Source organism: Dromaius novaehollandiae, chromosome 3, assembly GCF_036370855.1.
Source record: "Dromaius novaehollandiae isolate bDroNov1 chromosome 3, bDroNov1.hap1, whole genome shotgun sequence".
Lineage (NCBI taxonomy): Eukaryota > Metazoa > Chordata > Aves > Casuariiformes > Dromaiidae > Dromaius > Dromaius novaehollandiae.
Genome location: NC_088100.1, coordinates 61,444,472 through 61,462,124, shown reverse-complemented (window position 1 = coordinate 61,462,124; position 17,653 = coordinate 61,444,472). Strand labels below are relative to the sequence as shown.

Sequence of the window (17,653 nt, the reverse complement as noted above, 5' to 3'; positions counted from 1 at the left end):
AAAGTCTTTTTACTGTGTATGATGATAACCTGATAGTAGACTGCTAAATAAGTTTTTGTTTTCCAGCAATATTATTTACTATTAATTCCTGATGTGAGATAACTGCCTCAGTAGCATGACCGACTAGTGCATTCATGCTTTTTTCCCATTTTTCATAATTATCTTGTTTTATCCTAATTATTAATGTCCATAATCCTGGCCTGCTTTTGAGTAGAATATTTTAATGAAGTGGAAGGAAAAGAGTATAGTTCTTTGTGGGTCTTGCAATGAATACACAGTACCTGTCTAGTTTCATGAATATACATTCTTAAAGCTTGCTCTGAGACTGCTATGCTGTTGTAAAGGGATGTGCCTGTGTTTTGTATAGGATAGTATTTGTGTTTCCTGCTGTTTAGAAAATGCATTGATTTGTGTCCTTTGATTGCTTTTTGTTTCACAGAGACATGGTTCCAGAGCAGAAGGGCCTTGCACTGGAGTCAGCGATGCTGATAAGGTTCTACTGATTTTTCCGTAGTCAAATTTGGCTCTAATGCTTCCAATCCATCTTCATTCTTTCTTTCCTTCCCTTTTCAGTTAACCATCACAACCATCTTTTGTCTTCTACATGACATGAACCAGCCATCAGTTAATCTTTTTTCCCGTCATTTTAATTTATTCATATACTATACTTTTGTTTTTCCTCATCCGTGTTTTTTGTGCAGAGTTCAGATGAGACTCTGGACATAGTGGAGGAGAAGAAGCAGGCAGAGGTTGGGAGAGAAGAAACAGTAGTCATAGATGAAACCAACAAAGGGAAAATGCAAGTTGCCACTGATGCTGGGGAAACATGTAAGGTGGAGCACCTGTCAAAAAAGGACTCATCATCATTGCCATCAGATAGTAGCAGCAGCAGTAGTAGTGACAGTGAGGATGAAGAGGTGGGAGAATACCAGCCACATCATAGGGCAATTGAGGAAGTCATCAGGGAAGAACAAGAAGAAGAAGATAAGAACAGAAAAAAAGAGCATGAAGAAAAGATAATGCAGCATGTAGAAGCTACAACAGAAGGCAGTAAACTAAATGTACCAGTTGAGCACACAGCTCAAGTTACAGCTGAAGCTTTGGTCCGGGAAAATGCAGTTACCATAGCTACAGAAGAGAAGAATTTCTCAGAGGACATGAAGCAAGACTTAGGTGAAGAAAAAGAAGAGCAGCTCAGACTGAATGGAGATGTGTCTCATGTTGACATTGATGTTGCACCACAAATAATTTGTTGTTCAGAGGTAAATGGTAGAACAGTTTGACAACTAGTTTAAGCAGAGAGATTTCTCGGGGTGAAAATATACCTGGCTTTCTTCTTCTCCTATTCTTCCAGTTCTTCAGGCATTCAGCAAGATTCAGATCATTTGGAAGGGGAAACCACTGAGAGCAGAGAAAATCTGTCTCCTTCAGTTATGGTTTCTGGCTTTTTGCTAGAACTGGATGCAAATCACCAGTAAAGCAAACCTTCCGAAGACTGCCATCTCCTTTTTATCTCCCCTTATTTTATATGCACATACATAATATATATTTATTATTTACATGTTTTTAATGTTTTAAGTCTCGTCTTGTCTATTTGTCAATTGTTTTTGACGTGTCTGTGACCTGTAATTGTGATCAGAAAATGAACTGGAAAATGTCAGTCACAAATTTTTGTACTTTTTTCCCCTCTATTATCTGCTGCTGCGCTTTCCTTTTTTTTTTTTTTCTTTTTTTTTCCTCCCCCCCCCCCCCCCCCCCCCGCCCTTTTGAAAAAGTGTTACGGGTTTAGAGACTACAATAACTATGGCTAGGAACTGGATGGGTAAGAGCACTGTATTTAAAGGGAATGCGTATGTAATTATCTTAGTGTGAAGTCTTTTAGAAGGAGAGAAAGCCTTCTGTGTGTGCAAGTGTGTGTGTGAAATAAAGATAAGTGTCTAGGAGTTTCTCCTAAGTGCCTTTGAAATCAATGGGAGATAGCAACTGATGCATCTAGAAGAAAAAGATGAAAAGGCTTTACTTGTGTGTTTGGGGTTTTTTTTAAGTTATTGAATATATTTGAAAATCTGCTGCAATAATATAAGTCACAAGTTCACTGGCTTAAGGACCCCTTGTTAATCACTGCCTTTTTGACATTGCAGAGAACACCACTAGCAAACCTCTAAACGGGTAAAATGTTTTTTTAAGGTCAGAAGAAGCCATTGATATCCTGACTTATTACACTGAATGTAGGCTGCTTAAAAACTGGAAGTCAAAGTTGTCTGTCTGTTCAGAAAGTAGTAGCTATTAAAAGCAAAATGTTTTACAATATTTCCTTGAATTTTTAGTCCTTATTTGCAGTTTGACTAGTTAAGATATATACTTTCCCAGGTGAATTCTAGTGTGAGGCTTATCCATCTCAAATAGCTATGAACTTGTTTGATGGAACCTTTGCACAAGCTTAAGATTTTTCCTACTGAGATTGTTTCACACATTTTAAGTACCTGTGTTGCAGGTTAGTTTTAGCAATTGCTTTCTTATATATTTGCTAGTGGTTAGTGGAAACACAGAACTATGGCAGGCTATTAGGAGATTAGATTTCCCTGCCACAGGTAGATAAGATAACTAGAAAACTGGTTTATCAGTCTTATTTTGCTTATTTTGCTTTTTGATTGGGGAAACAGTCTTAAATATTTATCATACTGCTATGCTTTTCCTGGGTTTTTGGTTGTATTTTCTTGGTCCATTTCACAAACCTTTTCCTCATGTCTTTTGATTATTTCTGTCTCTTGCACCACAGCCTCCAGTAGTGAAAACAGAGATGGTAACCATTTCAGATGCTGCACAGAGAACTGAAATCTCCACTAAGGAAGTTCCAATTGTTCAAACAGAGACTAAAACCATCACATACGAATCTCCACAGGTATAGTGGCTGGGTGATTTGCTATATGGTTTGCAAGTTGAATTTTATTCCAGTCATTTCTAGCTCAAATTAAAGAGATATAATGCCCAAGAAATGCTTTTCAAAAACGTATGCTTTCTTCTGGCAGCTAAGACTATGCTTTGACTCTGGATTAGTTGAACTGAAGTGTGTATAGGAAAAAGCAATAACTGTTACTCTTACAGTTCTCGCAGTGCCCACCCACCCCCTTTTTATTAATAAAAATTTAGTTACTTTATAATTGCTTGTCTGCAAATGTAAAACCTTATTTAGTGTTGGGAATTTGATTTAAATCTCATTGCTCCTGAAAAGAACACTTAACTTTAATCATAAATTTTGTCCAAGAGTAAAACATAACAAGTCTACACAACTCAGTAAACTTGATGGCTTCTATTCAGATTTTATTTTCTAACTTTTCCATTTGAACTGAAGAATTAAGTATGTGTTTAGTAATAAAAACTGCATTAAGTTTCTCCAGTTAAAACAAAGTTTTTAAATGCCTAAATATGAAAATACCATTTTTCTTCTTCTTGCAGTTTGATGGCAGTACAGGTGGCAATGCTGGTATGCTGCTGAGTGCACAGACAATTACATCAGAATCAATTTCTACTACTACAACTACACACATCACAAAGGTAAAATGGATAATATCTCTCTGAACTAAAAAAGAAACAAAAACCCTCCAAAAATCTTGAATGTAGCTCCTCAAACCTCTGTATCTGCTAAACAAAGCTGACTTAAAATGGACTAGATTCATTCCAGGCATATGGGGAGAAGAGTTGACTTTCCAAAAGCAAATTCTGAACAGAGAAGTCTGACTGGATAAGGGAGAACATCTGGGAACAGGACCGGGAAGGGTAGAAAAATGTGATTAGGTATTTCAGTGCTTCATATAGGTCTTACTTCTGGTGTTTGGCATTCACTGATACTGTGTAGAATCTTTGAAAACAAAATCGAGCTGTTTGGGATCCGCAGGAGCCCTGTTAATAGAATCTGTCATAAGGATATACTGACACAATTGGTTTTTCAGCCTTGGTGTTGTACTTCCTTGCGCTGCGAGCTTTAAAGGACATTTAAAAACAGATCATGCTGCTAGATTACTTTTGCAAACAAATTTTTTGGGGGGCTGAATTATGTCCTCCACATATGACCCTTCACCGTGTGTTAGAACTACCAAGTGTTGTTTTTATTCATCGTTTACGTAAGTATTTCTAAAATTTTAAAAGGCATACACCAACAATACATTTTTGATCTCATGTCTTTGAACGCTTAACAGTTTTCCAAGAAGATTGCAGAAAGCATTATTTACAGTAAAGAAAAGGGAAAGAAGAGAAATGTAAGGTATAAGTTTGGGGTATTTTTTTTCCCCCCAACAGAAGAAAACTTCCTGTCATCACGGAATGGAACAGTAACTCACTGCTCAGTGGATTAATTTTGCAACCAAACATTCTAAAGATAGAGAGTTGCATTTGCAGAAGGACATTGGAGAGATGATGTTGGGAAGTTGTCAAATGAAAGTCACCTAAAAGAAACTGAGCTTAGAACTTAAAATGTGATGTTTTATTAGACACATTAATCAACAGCTCCTCTTCCGTCTCCTACTTGCTTTTGTATTTATTAGCCACCAGCATTTTAAGAAGTCTTTATTGACTAAATTGTGCTTTAACCATTCAAAATTAAAAAGAGGAATTTTCTTGTCAAGTTCAGGTGTGGAAAAAATGTTTCTTTTAGGAAGGAAACATTTAACAAAAAATTATTTCAGTCTTTTCTTCTCAAAAATGACTGGGATGACTATATTGTAGCAGATCTTCATCTTTTCTTATGGACTGGTGATCACTGATGTAAAAGGCTTCATGAGCTTTCATTATTGATATAGGAGCCTGACAAAATTAAAATTTTCTAATGGTGTTCTTAAAAGAATCATCTTGGAACTTTTCTAATATGGTCAGTGTTTCTTAAGAACTACTTTGTTTTTTTCTGTCATACAGGCCTATAAAAAAAGCATACAATTTTGTTTCTTTTTAGAATATTTCTCTAAGCTAAGCTAATGTTTTAATCATTAGAGTGAGATATGAAGAAACAAAGCACAATTATTTCCATCTGAGATGTAAAATATGTTGACAATATGACACTAAGGTGCATGAACTCCAGAACTGAAAAAGAGAACGTCTTTGTATATGATGGTATGGGATTACTCAGAGACTGAGAATAGGTCCATGCTAGAGGGATGGAAACCAAAGACAACTCCTGCAATCTATCTGTTGCCAGATTTATTTGATGGAGGAGGCTGGAACTCCCATTTGTGTACCCTTCTAGATGTGTTCGAACTTCAGTTCTGAAACCAGAAGGAACTCTTTGCTGTTTTTTTGTCAAGTTTTTCTTATCCATCACTAGAATGTGACTAACAGCATAAGTAAAAAAAGAAAGGATGACTTAACTTAAGACCAAGAATATTTACTACTAACTGCAGTCCAGTGACAGAGAAATTCGGTTGTTTCAGTACAGTAGAAAGGAGTGCTTTGTGAATCCTCTTCCTGGCTATATGGAATAATCGTAAAGATGTTTTCTTGTTTTTGTGCCATCTGTAGATGGTAAAAGGTGGGGTATCAGAAACAAGAATTGAGAAGCGCATTGTCATTACTGGAGATGCAGATATTGACCATGATGAGGTGAGTATGTAAGCTGTTAACATCTATAATGTGTTATTAACAGTCTAGTGGCCCCTAAAAGCTCTTTCAGAAATAAGAGAAAGGTGGAGAAGTTGAATATGAAGAATCAGGCAGATGCTGAGGCTGTTGATTGCAGCTAAGTTGTTAGCAAAAGTGTTTTGTGAATGGGGAGCCTTTAGAGCATAACTGAGGGAAAAAAACAACATTTGTAACTTCGCATTACAGATCACATGAGTGGATTTCCTGCTATTTTTAAAGAGGTTGCTTTTTCTGGAATGGGCCCAACCTGTTTAGTGCTGTTTATTTCCATTTGGGAGGAAAAGCATTACTACAATAATCTATTTTGAAACATTAATCTAGATAGGCAGGTGTCTCTCGTGCTTTGTGTCAGCAATATCTGAATGCAAAGTTCATTTTGAGTGAAACCTTTGAAATATATTAAGGCATAAACTACTTGAATTAAAAATAAGTTTTTGATTTGTATGTATAAATTGTGTATAATGAAACAAATTTAATTGTTGATCCACTACAGCTTTACATAAGTACATTTGATCTTTATCAGCACAAAAGCAGTTGCAATTTTTTATGGTCGTAGAGTTAATATCACTTCTACCTGCCCAATTAAGCTAGCTGAATTTGAGAAGTACACAGACAAAAATTTGAGAAAGTCCAATTAGCTATTCTTCGGAGTGACAAAGTCAATCAACAGTCAGTGGAATAATACAAATTAAAAAGCCTACCTTCTGCATAAAATTGTAGTGAATCCAATTCTGACTTTATGGTAGCTACACAAATCGACAGGGTTTAATTTAACTTCTCAGTTGTAATATAGTGAGAAGTTTCAGTGAATCTAATTTCAGATTTTGATGTGCCTCCTGAAAGTGGCTCGTGACAAGTTCAATCTCTTCTTGAAATTTGTAATTAAATGACGGTGCTGTTTAGCATTAGACATGTCTTGTGTCTGCCTTGACACACCTTTAATGCATTTATGATGTTTGAAAAGGTCAGACAATACTTTTGCTTTTGTAAAACTGTTCTCCTAGCCCTTCTTTAATCTAAGGTTAATTGATAATGAAGTAAAAAATGAAGCTATAAAAAATGAAACTATAAAAAAAAAAATCACCGAAGTTTAACACAATGAGCTGCTCTTAACAGTTTTAAGAAACCTCTGCCACCATCTCTTCAGTGGATCTGAAGTTCCTAGACTCATAGAGTATATAATCAACATTCATTTTTTTGGCTTTTTGCCTCCGATGTCACTAACCAGTTTTCAGTACAGAAGAGAGATTTTAATTTGAGTTTCAGAATACAAATGCTTCTTACACTTCCTGTGATTTAGGGATGAGAGACTTAAATATTTCTTCATTGTTTGTGGTTTGATTAAAAACAGCGATTCTTAAATCTGAACAGCCAATTCCTTTTAAATCCTCATTTGTACTACATAGATTATATTTGGTATACCTTAAAACACAAACTAATAAAAAAATTTTTACAATTAATACAAGAGCAAACATCAGTATTGTACCAGTGCACTATGTGTTCTTCTGTACATTTCCTTAATAGATCTTCAGATTTATTCTCTTTTAATCATTTAGGTGGCAAATGTTGATGTTCTTCCAGTTTCTTTTCAGAGTTCATTGTTTCTTCTCTAACTTACCGCCTGTGGCTCAGGAACTTGTCGTATTTTTAAACTAAGATGCATCTTTTTGTTGCATCATATTTTTCTTCCCGCATCTAGTATATTTTTTTAGGTTGTGCTTGAGACTAAGCTGATTGTGAGTTTACTGTTGCCATGTAGTACCTTTTCCAGCTCCAGTTTCTTCATGATTTCTTTTGTTGTTCCATCCATAATACAGCTCACTGAAATAAATATCAGATCAAGGTAAGGAACAGGAGCTCTTTTGCATATTGTGCCTCAGAGGTGCACTTCTGTGGTTAGCTGTGAAGCCTTATATGCATTGACAAATCTCTTAAGAGGATAAAATTTCTTAAAAAGTGGAGAAAGGGTTAAAAAGAAACTGACTGGCATTTATTTTTATACCTCCCTGAGTTAAAATAAGAGAGGTTGTCTTAAACTAGTAACAGGAGGAAGAGGAGATTCTTGTTTGGAAAAGAAATTTCTGTTATGGTCTTTTCCTAGAGTTTCAGCAACGTACTTGGACCGGATAGCAAAGAATGTTTTATTCAGGAAACTGAGGGAAGCTTTCGCTTTTAGTACTGTGTATGTTCCTGCTTTGTCTGTCTTTATGTGCTAAATCTGTTGCAGAAGTTTTAAAACTTGTGGTATAGGAGTACTTTCCCCTGGAATGAACTAAAAAAAGTTACAGGCTGACTTTATAGTTACTTGTTACTTTCTGGAAATTTCAGCAAATTTACAAAACCTTTCTTTTATTGGGTTGTTCTTTTGTTCGTTTGTTTTGCTGAGACCTTCCAAGCTCAGGAATTCAGAGTTCTGAACAACTATTATGAAAACTTCCAATGCAACTCGTCCACCCTTCAGCTCCATATTAATATCTTTTGCAGTCATTGAAGTACATATTTCAAATATGTTTGCAGGCCCTGGCACAGGCAATCAAAGAAGCCAAAGAACAGCACCCTGACATGTCTGTCACAAGAGTAGTGGTGCACAAAGAAACTGAACTTGCTGAGGAAGATGACGAGTAAAATCAAACTGCAATCAAGCAAGTACTTCAGGTAAGCCTGCAATATGAAACAGATTTAATAACATATATGCATAAATAACATGGTTTGAAAAAGTAGCATCAATTTTCTGTTGTACTCTGCATTCTATCAAGCTTGACAAATACTGGGGCTTTTTGGTATTAGCTATCACAAATTGGTGCAATAGAATAGGCACTTAAGTGTAAGAACTTTATCTTAAGTCCACTCCCACATTAATTTTTATTTAAATTTCAAATTTCCCTTTAAATGTCTCCCAGTTCTATGTCCGTACTCTCATTATGGCATTTCCTGTGATGTTTGGTCAAGTTATTGTAGTTTATCTTAAGTGAGTTTGGGCTATTTCTGCAAAAGCATGTGTCATGTTTCTTTTTGTACTGGTACAATTACAGTCCTTGCCTTACATTTTGCTTATTTTATTGGGAAGACTATGTGCAGTTCCTAGTAGTGAAAGGGCCCACTTGGACATTTTCATTCAGTCAGATAATTCTCAATCTTAAGCATTTTGAAATACTTACCTTTTTATCATTTTCTGTGAGAAGGAGTTAAATGCTTTGCAAATTGAAGTTTTAAAGCCTCTTATCAGTTGAAAGAAGTATTTGAAGGAATGTCAGTTTACTTGGTCCTCATTCAGTTGTTATATTCTTTAGTTCTAGCATATTTGGATTTGGGCCTGGAGGTTTTTCTCCAGAAGAAAGGTGTTTTTCAGATCAGTGTTCAGCATAATCTGTCCCATGTAAGTTTTGTAAGTAACATTTCTCATGAAGGGACTGTGTCATGGGAGGAAGAATCTTGGTAGGTTTGCACCACATTTCTACAGTAGTGACTAACTGAAAAGTTGATTTTCTTCCCTCATCAAATATTTTGCTACTTGGTAAAAATTTATTCAGAGAAAGGTATTCAAATAATTCTTTCCATCTGTTGAGGGTGTGCTTTGCTCACTGGAGAAATATATACATTGTGGAGTGTTGTTTGCAATGTGTTAGCCACTGTCAGCTGTTCTTATCCAAGTTCGCCAGTTGCTTCACAGCTCTTGATCTGAAATGCTTATCAGAGTGAAATAGGACTAATATGAAGACATTTTGCTATGCTACTCTTGTATCTTGAGACCTGATGACTTGTTTGACTGAAGGATGCATTTCAGTTAAACATCTAGGAAAAAATTTAGTTGGCTAAACACAGGCCATCTGAAATGCCTTGGATATCTGCAACTTGCGTACAGAGTTGGCAGATGTAACACAGGAGCATCCAGAGACCTCTGTCCTCCTGGGGCAGCAACCGGAGGCCAGATGGGATTGCAAAAATAGTTCTAGATAATTGTGTTTAGGCAATTGAATCATACCATGAATCTTGATTATTTGTTTCTAAAGTAATGAAAACTCTGCCCTGACTACAACTACCGTAATAATCTCTGTAGAGCTTTGTTGTCTCTAATAAGAGTGAGAAATCTTACACTTGGATTCTCAAGGATTATTGTTTGAAAGAATAATTTTATTTTTACTTATTCACTAGATTGTGGATTAAAATTTTCAGTAAACTGTGAGAGATGTGCTGTAAAAACATCATGGGAATTTTTGAGAGGGGAGCCCCTCCCTTTCCGCCCCCCCTGCCCCCCCAACCCTCTAGAGGCAAAATGACATCTGGAATCTGATGTGAAATTCACACTGTTCCTCATGAATCATCTTCCCTCTCCTTTTTCTTCCAGAAATAAAAATAATACTGACCATGATCATGACCATGAAGAACTGTGACCATTCCAAGCCATCGCTACTCTACCGAATTCACCAAGCCTAGCAGTGAGGACCAGACATTCAAGACTGAAATGCCAATACCAAACGTGAATTTAACATCTTTGGTCTATATTCGCTTACAGTCTTACTTGTTTATTTTTTATAACCACTTCTTAACAATCTTAGATTTTTTTTTTATGAAGTTTTAGAGGGTTTCATCTTTTTTGCATAGATACTTGCCATTTTTTGAAGCTGATTCTTGATTATATGAAAGTGAACAAAAATTATAATCTGGTAAGCATTGTTCACTGGAGCAGGTGGTAATTGTGCAGAAAGGAGGATCTTAACTAATTTAGATATAGTTTTTTCTTTTTTTCAAATATTTCAAGTGAAATCTCTTACTGGAGTAATTTACAGAATTTTTTCAGATTATTCAGGTATCACATAACATATATGGTATCACATAACAAAGTTTTTTATAACAGTAAAACATTTCCTAAAATTTGACAAAATATATTTCTTTGGATAAATTTTATACTGCTATCTCTGTAACTCCTTCTGTTTTAAGGATCTCCTCCTCTCTGTGGGACAGAGATAGTGTGGCAGTCTGTAGAGGAAAAGGAGCACGCAGAAATTTCTTCTGACTGAGCACTGTGTTTTGAAAATCTTTTGCACTTTGGTGCCAATGCTCAACTTTGTAGACACTTTGCAGTCTGCAACATTCCAGATAAGGAAAGAAAGAAGAACAAAGTATCTTTCTCTTCTTCCAACAAGGGATGACCTAGGCAGCTTAAAACCTTAGTGCTTTTTTTCTTACTGTGTCCAAATTTCAACACTTCCATTATTTGAATACGTGTGGAATACTCGCTTTCTGTTAAACATCACTGTCTACATGTTAGAATTGACATTTCTGTTACTGAAAAGGTATACGTTTCAGATACTTTGTCTAATGATTAATGCAGGTTTTTAGGATGCTGAGCAAAACTGAGTGATGGATTCCATTCATAAAGTAATAAGACAGTAACATTGTTTGATGCATACTGCCATTGAGAAAACCTGTTAATGATGTTGGATTATATTTTTATTTTGGGCAGTATCTTTTTCTTTTCTTTTTTTTTTCCCCGCTGTTGACTCTGTGTATAGTTAAAATGCCAAATTAGATTTATAGCAGCTTGAAGTTCTATTAAGTGATATTTTTCTTTCTGTAATTCTGTTTATAAAATAAAGTTGTTTATTCTCTACTTGACTTTTGGCACTCAGGCATAAATTTGGAAGATACTGCAATTGAGCAAATCAGTTTCAGATAACTGCAGTTCTAGAGGCCACAGAATCTTGAAAAGTAGGGTTTTGGTACAAAGCAGTCTCCAGGGTTACCTGAAGGATGGCATGACTTTCCGACTCTTGCTAAAGTATCAATGTGTTTTGGACATCTTCCAGTGAACATCCTGGCTTCTGTGTTTCAGAAAAGAAATCTTCAGATGCCAGAAACACACTGGACAATACTCCGCATGTGAAAATGCCATTCAGTCTGCAGGTGGTTCTTCACAGCTCTGAGTGAGGGTGCACTGTGATCCTCAAGCAACACCAAATCATAATACTTCTCAATACTTTTTTTATCTCCTCTGAACAATGTATTTATTATTGGTGCTGTTCTCAGTTTTGCTTGCTGCCATTTGTCAGCATGCGTGCTTAACACTAATTCGTATTACATTTGGCTTCATATAAGTTGAATAACATAAATCAACAGTAACTAAGATGTTGATTTATATATGCATATAGGTGTTCTTAATTACATCCCATGTTAACTTGAAAAATAGCAGATAATCTAATTCATCTGCTTTTCAAAAATAAAGATATTCTCTCTTTCAAACAAAGGAAAAGAACCCAACCATCTAAGAACACGAGAAAAGAACAAAAACACTGCATGAATAGGGAGACTGTCAAGAAAGTAGCATGTTATGCATAGGTAAGAGGAGGTCAAAATGGAGATATATGCATTTAAGGGGATGTCTTAATTTTTCATACAAAAATAGGTAAGACAAGGCTCTATAAAAATCTTTGAGGTGTTTTTGATGTGGTATAGTATTAGTTGTAGAACTTGCTTAGTGGGAAGAAAGCATATTACTTCAGTTCCGTACTGAGTTGGATCTTTGACTTGTAAGACACTAGATCAATACTGTTGTTTTTAATATAATTGTATTTAATCCTTCAAATTGCAAATATACTATTCTTAAACTATTACTTTCACTGAGAGATGTATTTCTTCAAATACTAATCTGAACCTTATGTCAGGGACAAGTGAATGGTGCCTTTAGGTCAGCATAGTTTGTGCATAGCTATCACTTCCATTAATTAAACACATACTAATTAAACCATCTTTGACATGTAGAAAAACTCTAGCCCCCAAGCGTGGCCAATCCTAAAAATAGTCAAGATTTACAGACTCTAGTTGTATGTAATTATGCAAATGTTCTAGAATATTGTGCAAATCTGATAAGTTTTTTTGGTTTTTTTTATATCTGTAGCAAATATTGCAACACATGCAGCAAAAGAAATTGTGGTCAAGACACTTCATAAGCTAGTCTTACAGTATGTAAGCAATTTCAAAGATAATTACAGTCCCATTTAATGAAAACCTGGAGAAGATGTTTTAGTAATTAATTCTGCTTAAATTACTGTTTAAGAAAAATGAGTCGTGGATCCTGCATAAAAATACTTAATATATGGTGGGAGGATTTTAATTGTGATCACTTGAGGGTTCATAACAAATGTTGGAAATGTTCCGTAGATTGTTTCCTGGATTAAGGTTTCATAAAGGACAAGCAAGCAACTCAGGTGACAGATTGTTTCAAAAACCAACAAATCTATTGCCCAAAGCTATGAGCAACTGCAATATGAATTGTTTCTTGAAATGTTCTTTTACTGGAGAGCTCGAGCAGAATGACAACTTTCAGCCTGGCCATGAAAGAAATCTTCTAGATGAAATGAAGTATTAAGACAAGGGTCAGAGTCTGAGATCTGATGTAGATCAGAATGATCCTTAACTATGCACTTAGCCAGAATCAGTGGGAAGTTCTTAGCTTTTAGACATGTTTACTGTGGAAGTGGACTACTTGGAGCAGCTGGTACACCACCCTATTGACCTGACCGTACAACTTAGGAAGGTTTGAATCCATTTTGATTTTCAGGCTGTTCTGGTTTTTACATTGCACTGGGGAAAACAGGTGCTTGTATTAATAATATTAATACTAAATTACAAGCATTAGCAATGTTGCTAATGCTTGGAGTGTTCCTTTATTCTGTTTGCAATGAAAGAAATCATACAAGGGGTTTTGGAGGTAAGTATATAACAATGGCTGTACTGGGCCAAGGTAAATGACTAACTTTTCCAGAATTCTGTCTTTGACTGAGGTTAATGACAGCCTAGGGATGTGTATAAGAACAAAATACTGTACTAGAAAGTACTACTTTACCAGAATGCTCTTTCAGCATTTTTCTAAAACCTTCTGGTCCATGAGTGGTCTTTTGTATTTTCTGGCCTGATAAATTTTTGTTCTATGAATTTGCTTACTACTTTTTAAAAACTTTGCGTGGTATGCATTTTCACCATTTCATGTTATCTTGCGGAAAAGACACCACGTTTCATTTCTTTCACACCTGTCTTCTGCTAGCTTCATTTCATGTCTCCACTGTAGGTACTAGAAGAGACACCCAGCAGTCATTCTTGGTTTAGATACTCCCCAGACAGAAGCTATTCCAGAGTTTTCATCATTCTTGGTCTTTTCTACTGTAGATTAAGACATTAAATTCTGCTCTGGGACATGAAGAGGAAGCAATCACAGATAGGCAAGAAGATAGCCATTTTAAACATGCTTGCTGGTTGTAAATGGAGGAAGTAGTATCCTACTTTCTAGGTGATTCCTGGTAAGAGGAAGACAGAGGACTCTTCACTTATAAAGATAATTGAAGATAAACTATTTCCTGGCAATCACTGTTTCCATATATATTTAGGAAATGTTTTTACAGTTTATCAAGACTTCTCTTGAAGTCTTCAAATGATAGACTCTATCTTAAATGATAAAGTCTTCCTTTTACAGTTTATCAAGACTATCTTCAATAGTGATATTTAAATATACATTTTTCTTAATCAAGGAAATGATGTAAGATAACTTTGGCTAGGCAGCATGAAAACAGATTTCTTGACAATATTCAGTAATGGGAATGAACGCAGCAAGGAGTTGAGTATCTTCATGATGTGTTACTGAATCTCGGATGCCAGATAACTCGACATGTTAGCAATTTCAGCTCAATAAGCAGTTGAGCCAAAGGCATCCAGTGTTTTTCTGTTTTAATTATGTCTTATCTTACTTAAAATACCGTTACACAGTAATACTACTTTTCAACATTTTAAATCACAGTATTCTCAAACATTTTGTCAAATCAACAAAACCAATTATACATTGTAATAAGACATGCTAAATTTTGATTAGGTGTGTATGTATGTTTTGACATGTGGTCGAGGCCAATCTTTTCTTGGTGTGGGAGGGCAGTGGGCATTTGGAATTTTAGGGAGTTTGACAGTTCCTTTAATATCTGATCAGTATCCAAGATCACTGCTTTTCTATTGGCAGCATGTTTCTTTAACGTAAATATTTTTTTCCTCTAGGTAGCAGCTGTCTCAACTTGCCTGCAATGGATTATGTAGATTTTGTTCAATAAAAGAAGGGGAAAGAGTATATTGCAGAAAATATTTAAAGGTGTTATTGAAAGAGATCCATAATCACAGCAGTTAATGCACTCAAGTAAGAAATAGTTTCATTGGCATGGCCAAACAATTCACCTTTTCCTTGCTTATCTATTTAGAAAGCTGCAATTACTAGGATCCAAGTATTACATAGGAAAATAGGAAATGTTCTTTGGAATCAGCGCACTGAATTGGTTGGTAGTACGTCCTGCATGTTTCTAGGATCTTTACCAGCTGCTTCTGAGGAAATTGTAGGACACTCAAAATGAGTAAACGATTAAAAAAATATACTTCTGGAAATGATTTTGCCCTGTAGGGCCAATTATTTATATGTTTAACTCTGATCAAGCAGTGAGGGATTTCTATTCCAGTAGCCCCTACAGTCCTTAGCCCCACTATATTAACCACAAGAATTATAACACAGTGTTAAAGAACCTAATATCTAATAGTATCCTAATAGGGAAGTCAGTGAGTAATTTGTATTTCTGATATCCTTTTTCTGTAAACAAATACCATCTTGCTTAGCCAAAGGTAAAAATTCTCTGCCAGGAGTACCAAATTGAGCTTTAGACAGGGCAGAGGGCTTGAACAAAGACACCAGGGAGTGATATGATTCTTACTCATTCAGATACAGGAAAAAGAATAGGACTGTCCCTGACCCAAACAATTTACAGTCTAAGTGAGATCCCAAATGCAGCCTGTGCTGAATCAAGCCTATGAACTGATTCTGCCTGATTCTACCTTTCCCCTGATAAAACAGACATTGAATGAAGTTACAGCAGGGACTGATCCCCAAAACCTGGATAGCTCACTCCCTCCCAGCAGCTGTGCTTCTCTCTTGCTACCTTGCTGCCCCTCATGGTGATACCACCTTAGCTCCCCCGGGGGGAGGCAGCAGGTGGTTTCTGGCCTGTTTCCCCTCCCTCCCTCCCTCCCTCTCTTTTCAGGAGTCTAGCTTTGTTAAACATGCAGCAGGGCAAGTCTAGAGGCTGGGAAAGAGAGGCCCAGATCTATCTCCCACAGTTGCCGAGGTTGAGCTACTCCAATTTATATTTAAAAAAAAAAAAAAAAAAAGGACCTGATGATAGATGGAGAGTGCAGAGAAATAGCAAGAGGTCATCACTTGTATAGTAAGACATGGTCTCGGCATGTCAGGGCAGGCTCTGTACGTTCTGTTATGTGCTTTGTTGAGAGTGAGGGGAAAAAGCATTGATGGCAGCTGATCTGTGGAGCATACTGTGTTGAAAAGAAAAATTGCCTATAGATGTGGAATGGTAAACAGAGCAGAGTCATGCCTGGAGGCCAGTAGGTCAGACTGATTGATTATGTAGCTTGGCTTTTCAGATGATACAGCTGGAGGCAGAGGTAGATCATTAGAAACAAACTTACAGATCTCTCACCTCAGACATCGTATCTGGCCTTAACTTTTAGATCTGTGCTATCTGAGGCATGTTTGATCTTAAAAATTTCTGTCTTAATCAGCTTACAGGAATACTGACCCTGAAGAAGCCATTATCTGTGTAACCAGGAGAAAAGACTTTTCATGTAAGCTCTCTCGATTGAATATGTTGTTTATATGATCAATAATAAATGTATGCATTAACACTATTAAGATTCTATATGTTCTTGATGCTACCTAATAATTGGCACTCAGCATTTTTTTAGTGAACCTTAAATAGTTTACATAATCACATACATACAAGCTTAAAAATATTAAAAATGAAACAAAGCATCACATTCTTTTCCACCACCACTACTTTCATGGGATCGTGATGGATCTTTCAGTGAAGGCTGCTTTATCTGGTTGACCTATGCTTAGTGACAGCATTTAAGGTAACAACAGCTGACTTCACTAAGAGAGGAAGTTAGGCCACTGTTAAGAGCTTTTGAGACTCTTCACCTTTACATGCAAGTCTGGATATACTAGGCACAGGGAAATGGTGCCCCGCTAGGGACTGTGTTGTACAAGGACAGCCAGGTAATGTGAGTGTCTAGGTCTGAGAGGAGGTAAGGCAGCAGGTGCTCCTGAAGGGCCTGGGTAGCTAGAAATGTAAGATCCATTTAACATCCAGGTGATAGGCAGCTATTGTGATTTCCAATTTGAGAGCTGCCTTTGGAGTGCTCCTTTCCTTTTGCTCTGTGAATTGCAGCATGTATGTTATTTTCTGTTTGTCAAGTTTTTGTGTGAAGTTTATAGGAACAGAAGCACTGCAGACTGTGAAGAACAAGTTTATGTGAAGAGTAAAGTCAGAAAGAAAAAAGCCTTTTTCAGCTTTTTCGATTGCAAGATACTGAAAAGAACTCCTGCGTAATCTTACAAAGTTCAGGTGGGGCATCTTGAAATGCACAGAGAAACTGTTAATGGGCTTTTTGAGTGAATTTCCAGCTAGAGGTGGGGAACCCTGCAATTGAACCATAGATTTCTCTGGCAGCCAACTGAGATAAGCTTCTTTTTACTGTCTTTGCTGTTCCATGTTTTGCTATGTTTCTGTTACAGGGTTGCTGCCTTTGAGGTCAAAGTCCATATGTCTGTCTTGTATTTAACTTTTGTTGCTCAGGTCAAAAACACAAGGGCTTCTGAAAAGAGGTCTGGCTTTCTCCACCCAGCACCTTTTGCTGATTTCAAGTGGAACTACAAGGTACTCTGCACTTTAAAAAGTCGGGTAGTTTATTTAGTAGCCTAAATAGAGACTATTAGACATCTAGTTAATGATACTTGAATTTCAGCATCCCAGCCTTTACTTTTTCTTTACAAATGTTCAAGCAGCTTTTTTCAAGTAATAAATAATTGGCTCTTTAGCTGTTCAGTGCCACGTATGGTATGCTATTTGCATAGATGTAGAACTATATGATGGAACTAAGTGTTTTTAAAAATAGAATATTATTAAAATGTGATAGAGGAACAGCTGTG

The 17,653-nt window shown here is 36.3% G+C and overlaps 1 protein-coding gene across 12 annotated transcripts in view; it reads left to right on the top strand.

Annotated features, from left to right (window-relative positions):
* Positions 1–11,244, top strand: part of EPB41L2 (erythrocyte membrane protein band 4.1 like 2) — a 118,222-nt gene extending 106,978 nt beyond the window's left edge. For 7 of the 12 annotated variants that reach the window (XM_026119585.2, XM_026119575.2, XM_026119613.2 and 4 more), the window contains 7 exons: positions 440–493; positions 702–1,262; positions 2,780–2,902; positions 3,457–3,555; positions 5,509–5,589; positions 8,146–8,283; positions 9,974–11,244. In XM_026119585.2, the coding sequence (XP_025975370.2) occupies positions 440–493; positions 702–1,262; positions 2,780–2,902; positions 3,457–3,555; positions 5,509–5,589; positions 8,146–8,253 (1,026 nt within the window). In that variant the 3' untranslated portion in view covers positions 8,254–8,283; positions 9,974–11,244. The remainder of the gene's footprint in view (positions 1–439; positions 494–701; positions 1,263–2,779; positions 2,903–3,456; positions 3,556–5,508; positions 5,590–8,145; positions 8,284–9,973) is intronic. The other 5 variants (XM_064508979.1, XM_026119652.2, XM_026119630.2 and 2 more) reach the window with 2 other exon arrangements.
* Positions 11,245–17,653: the final 6,409 nt, after the last annotated feature.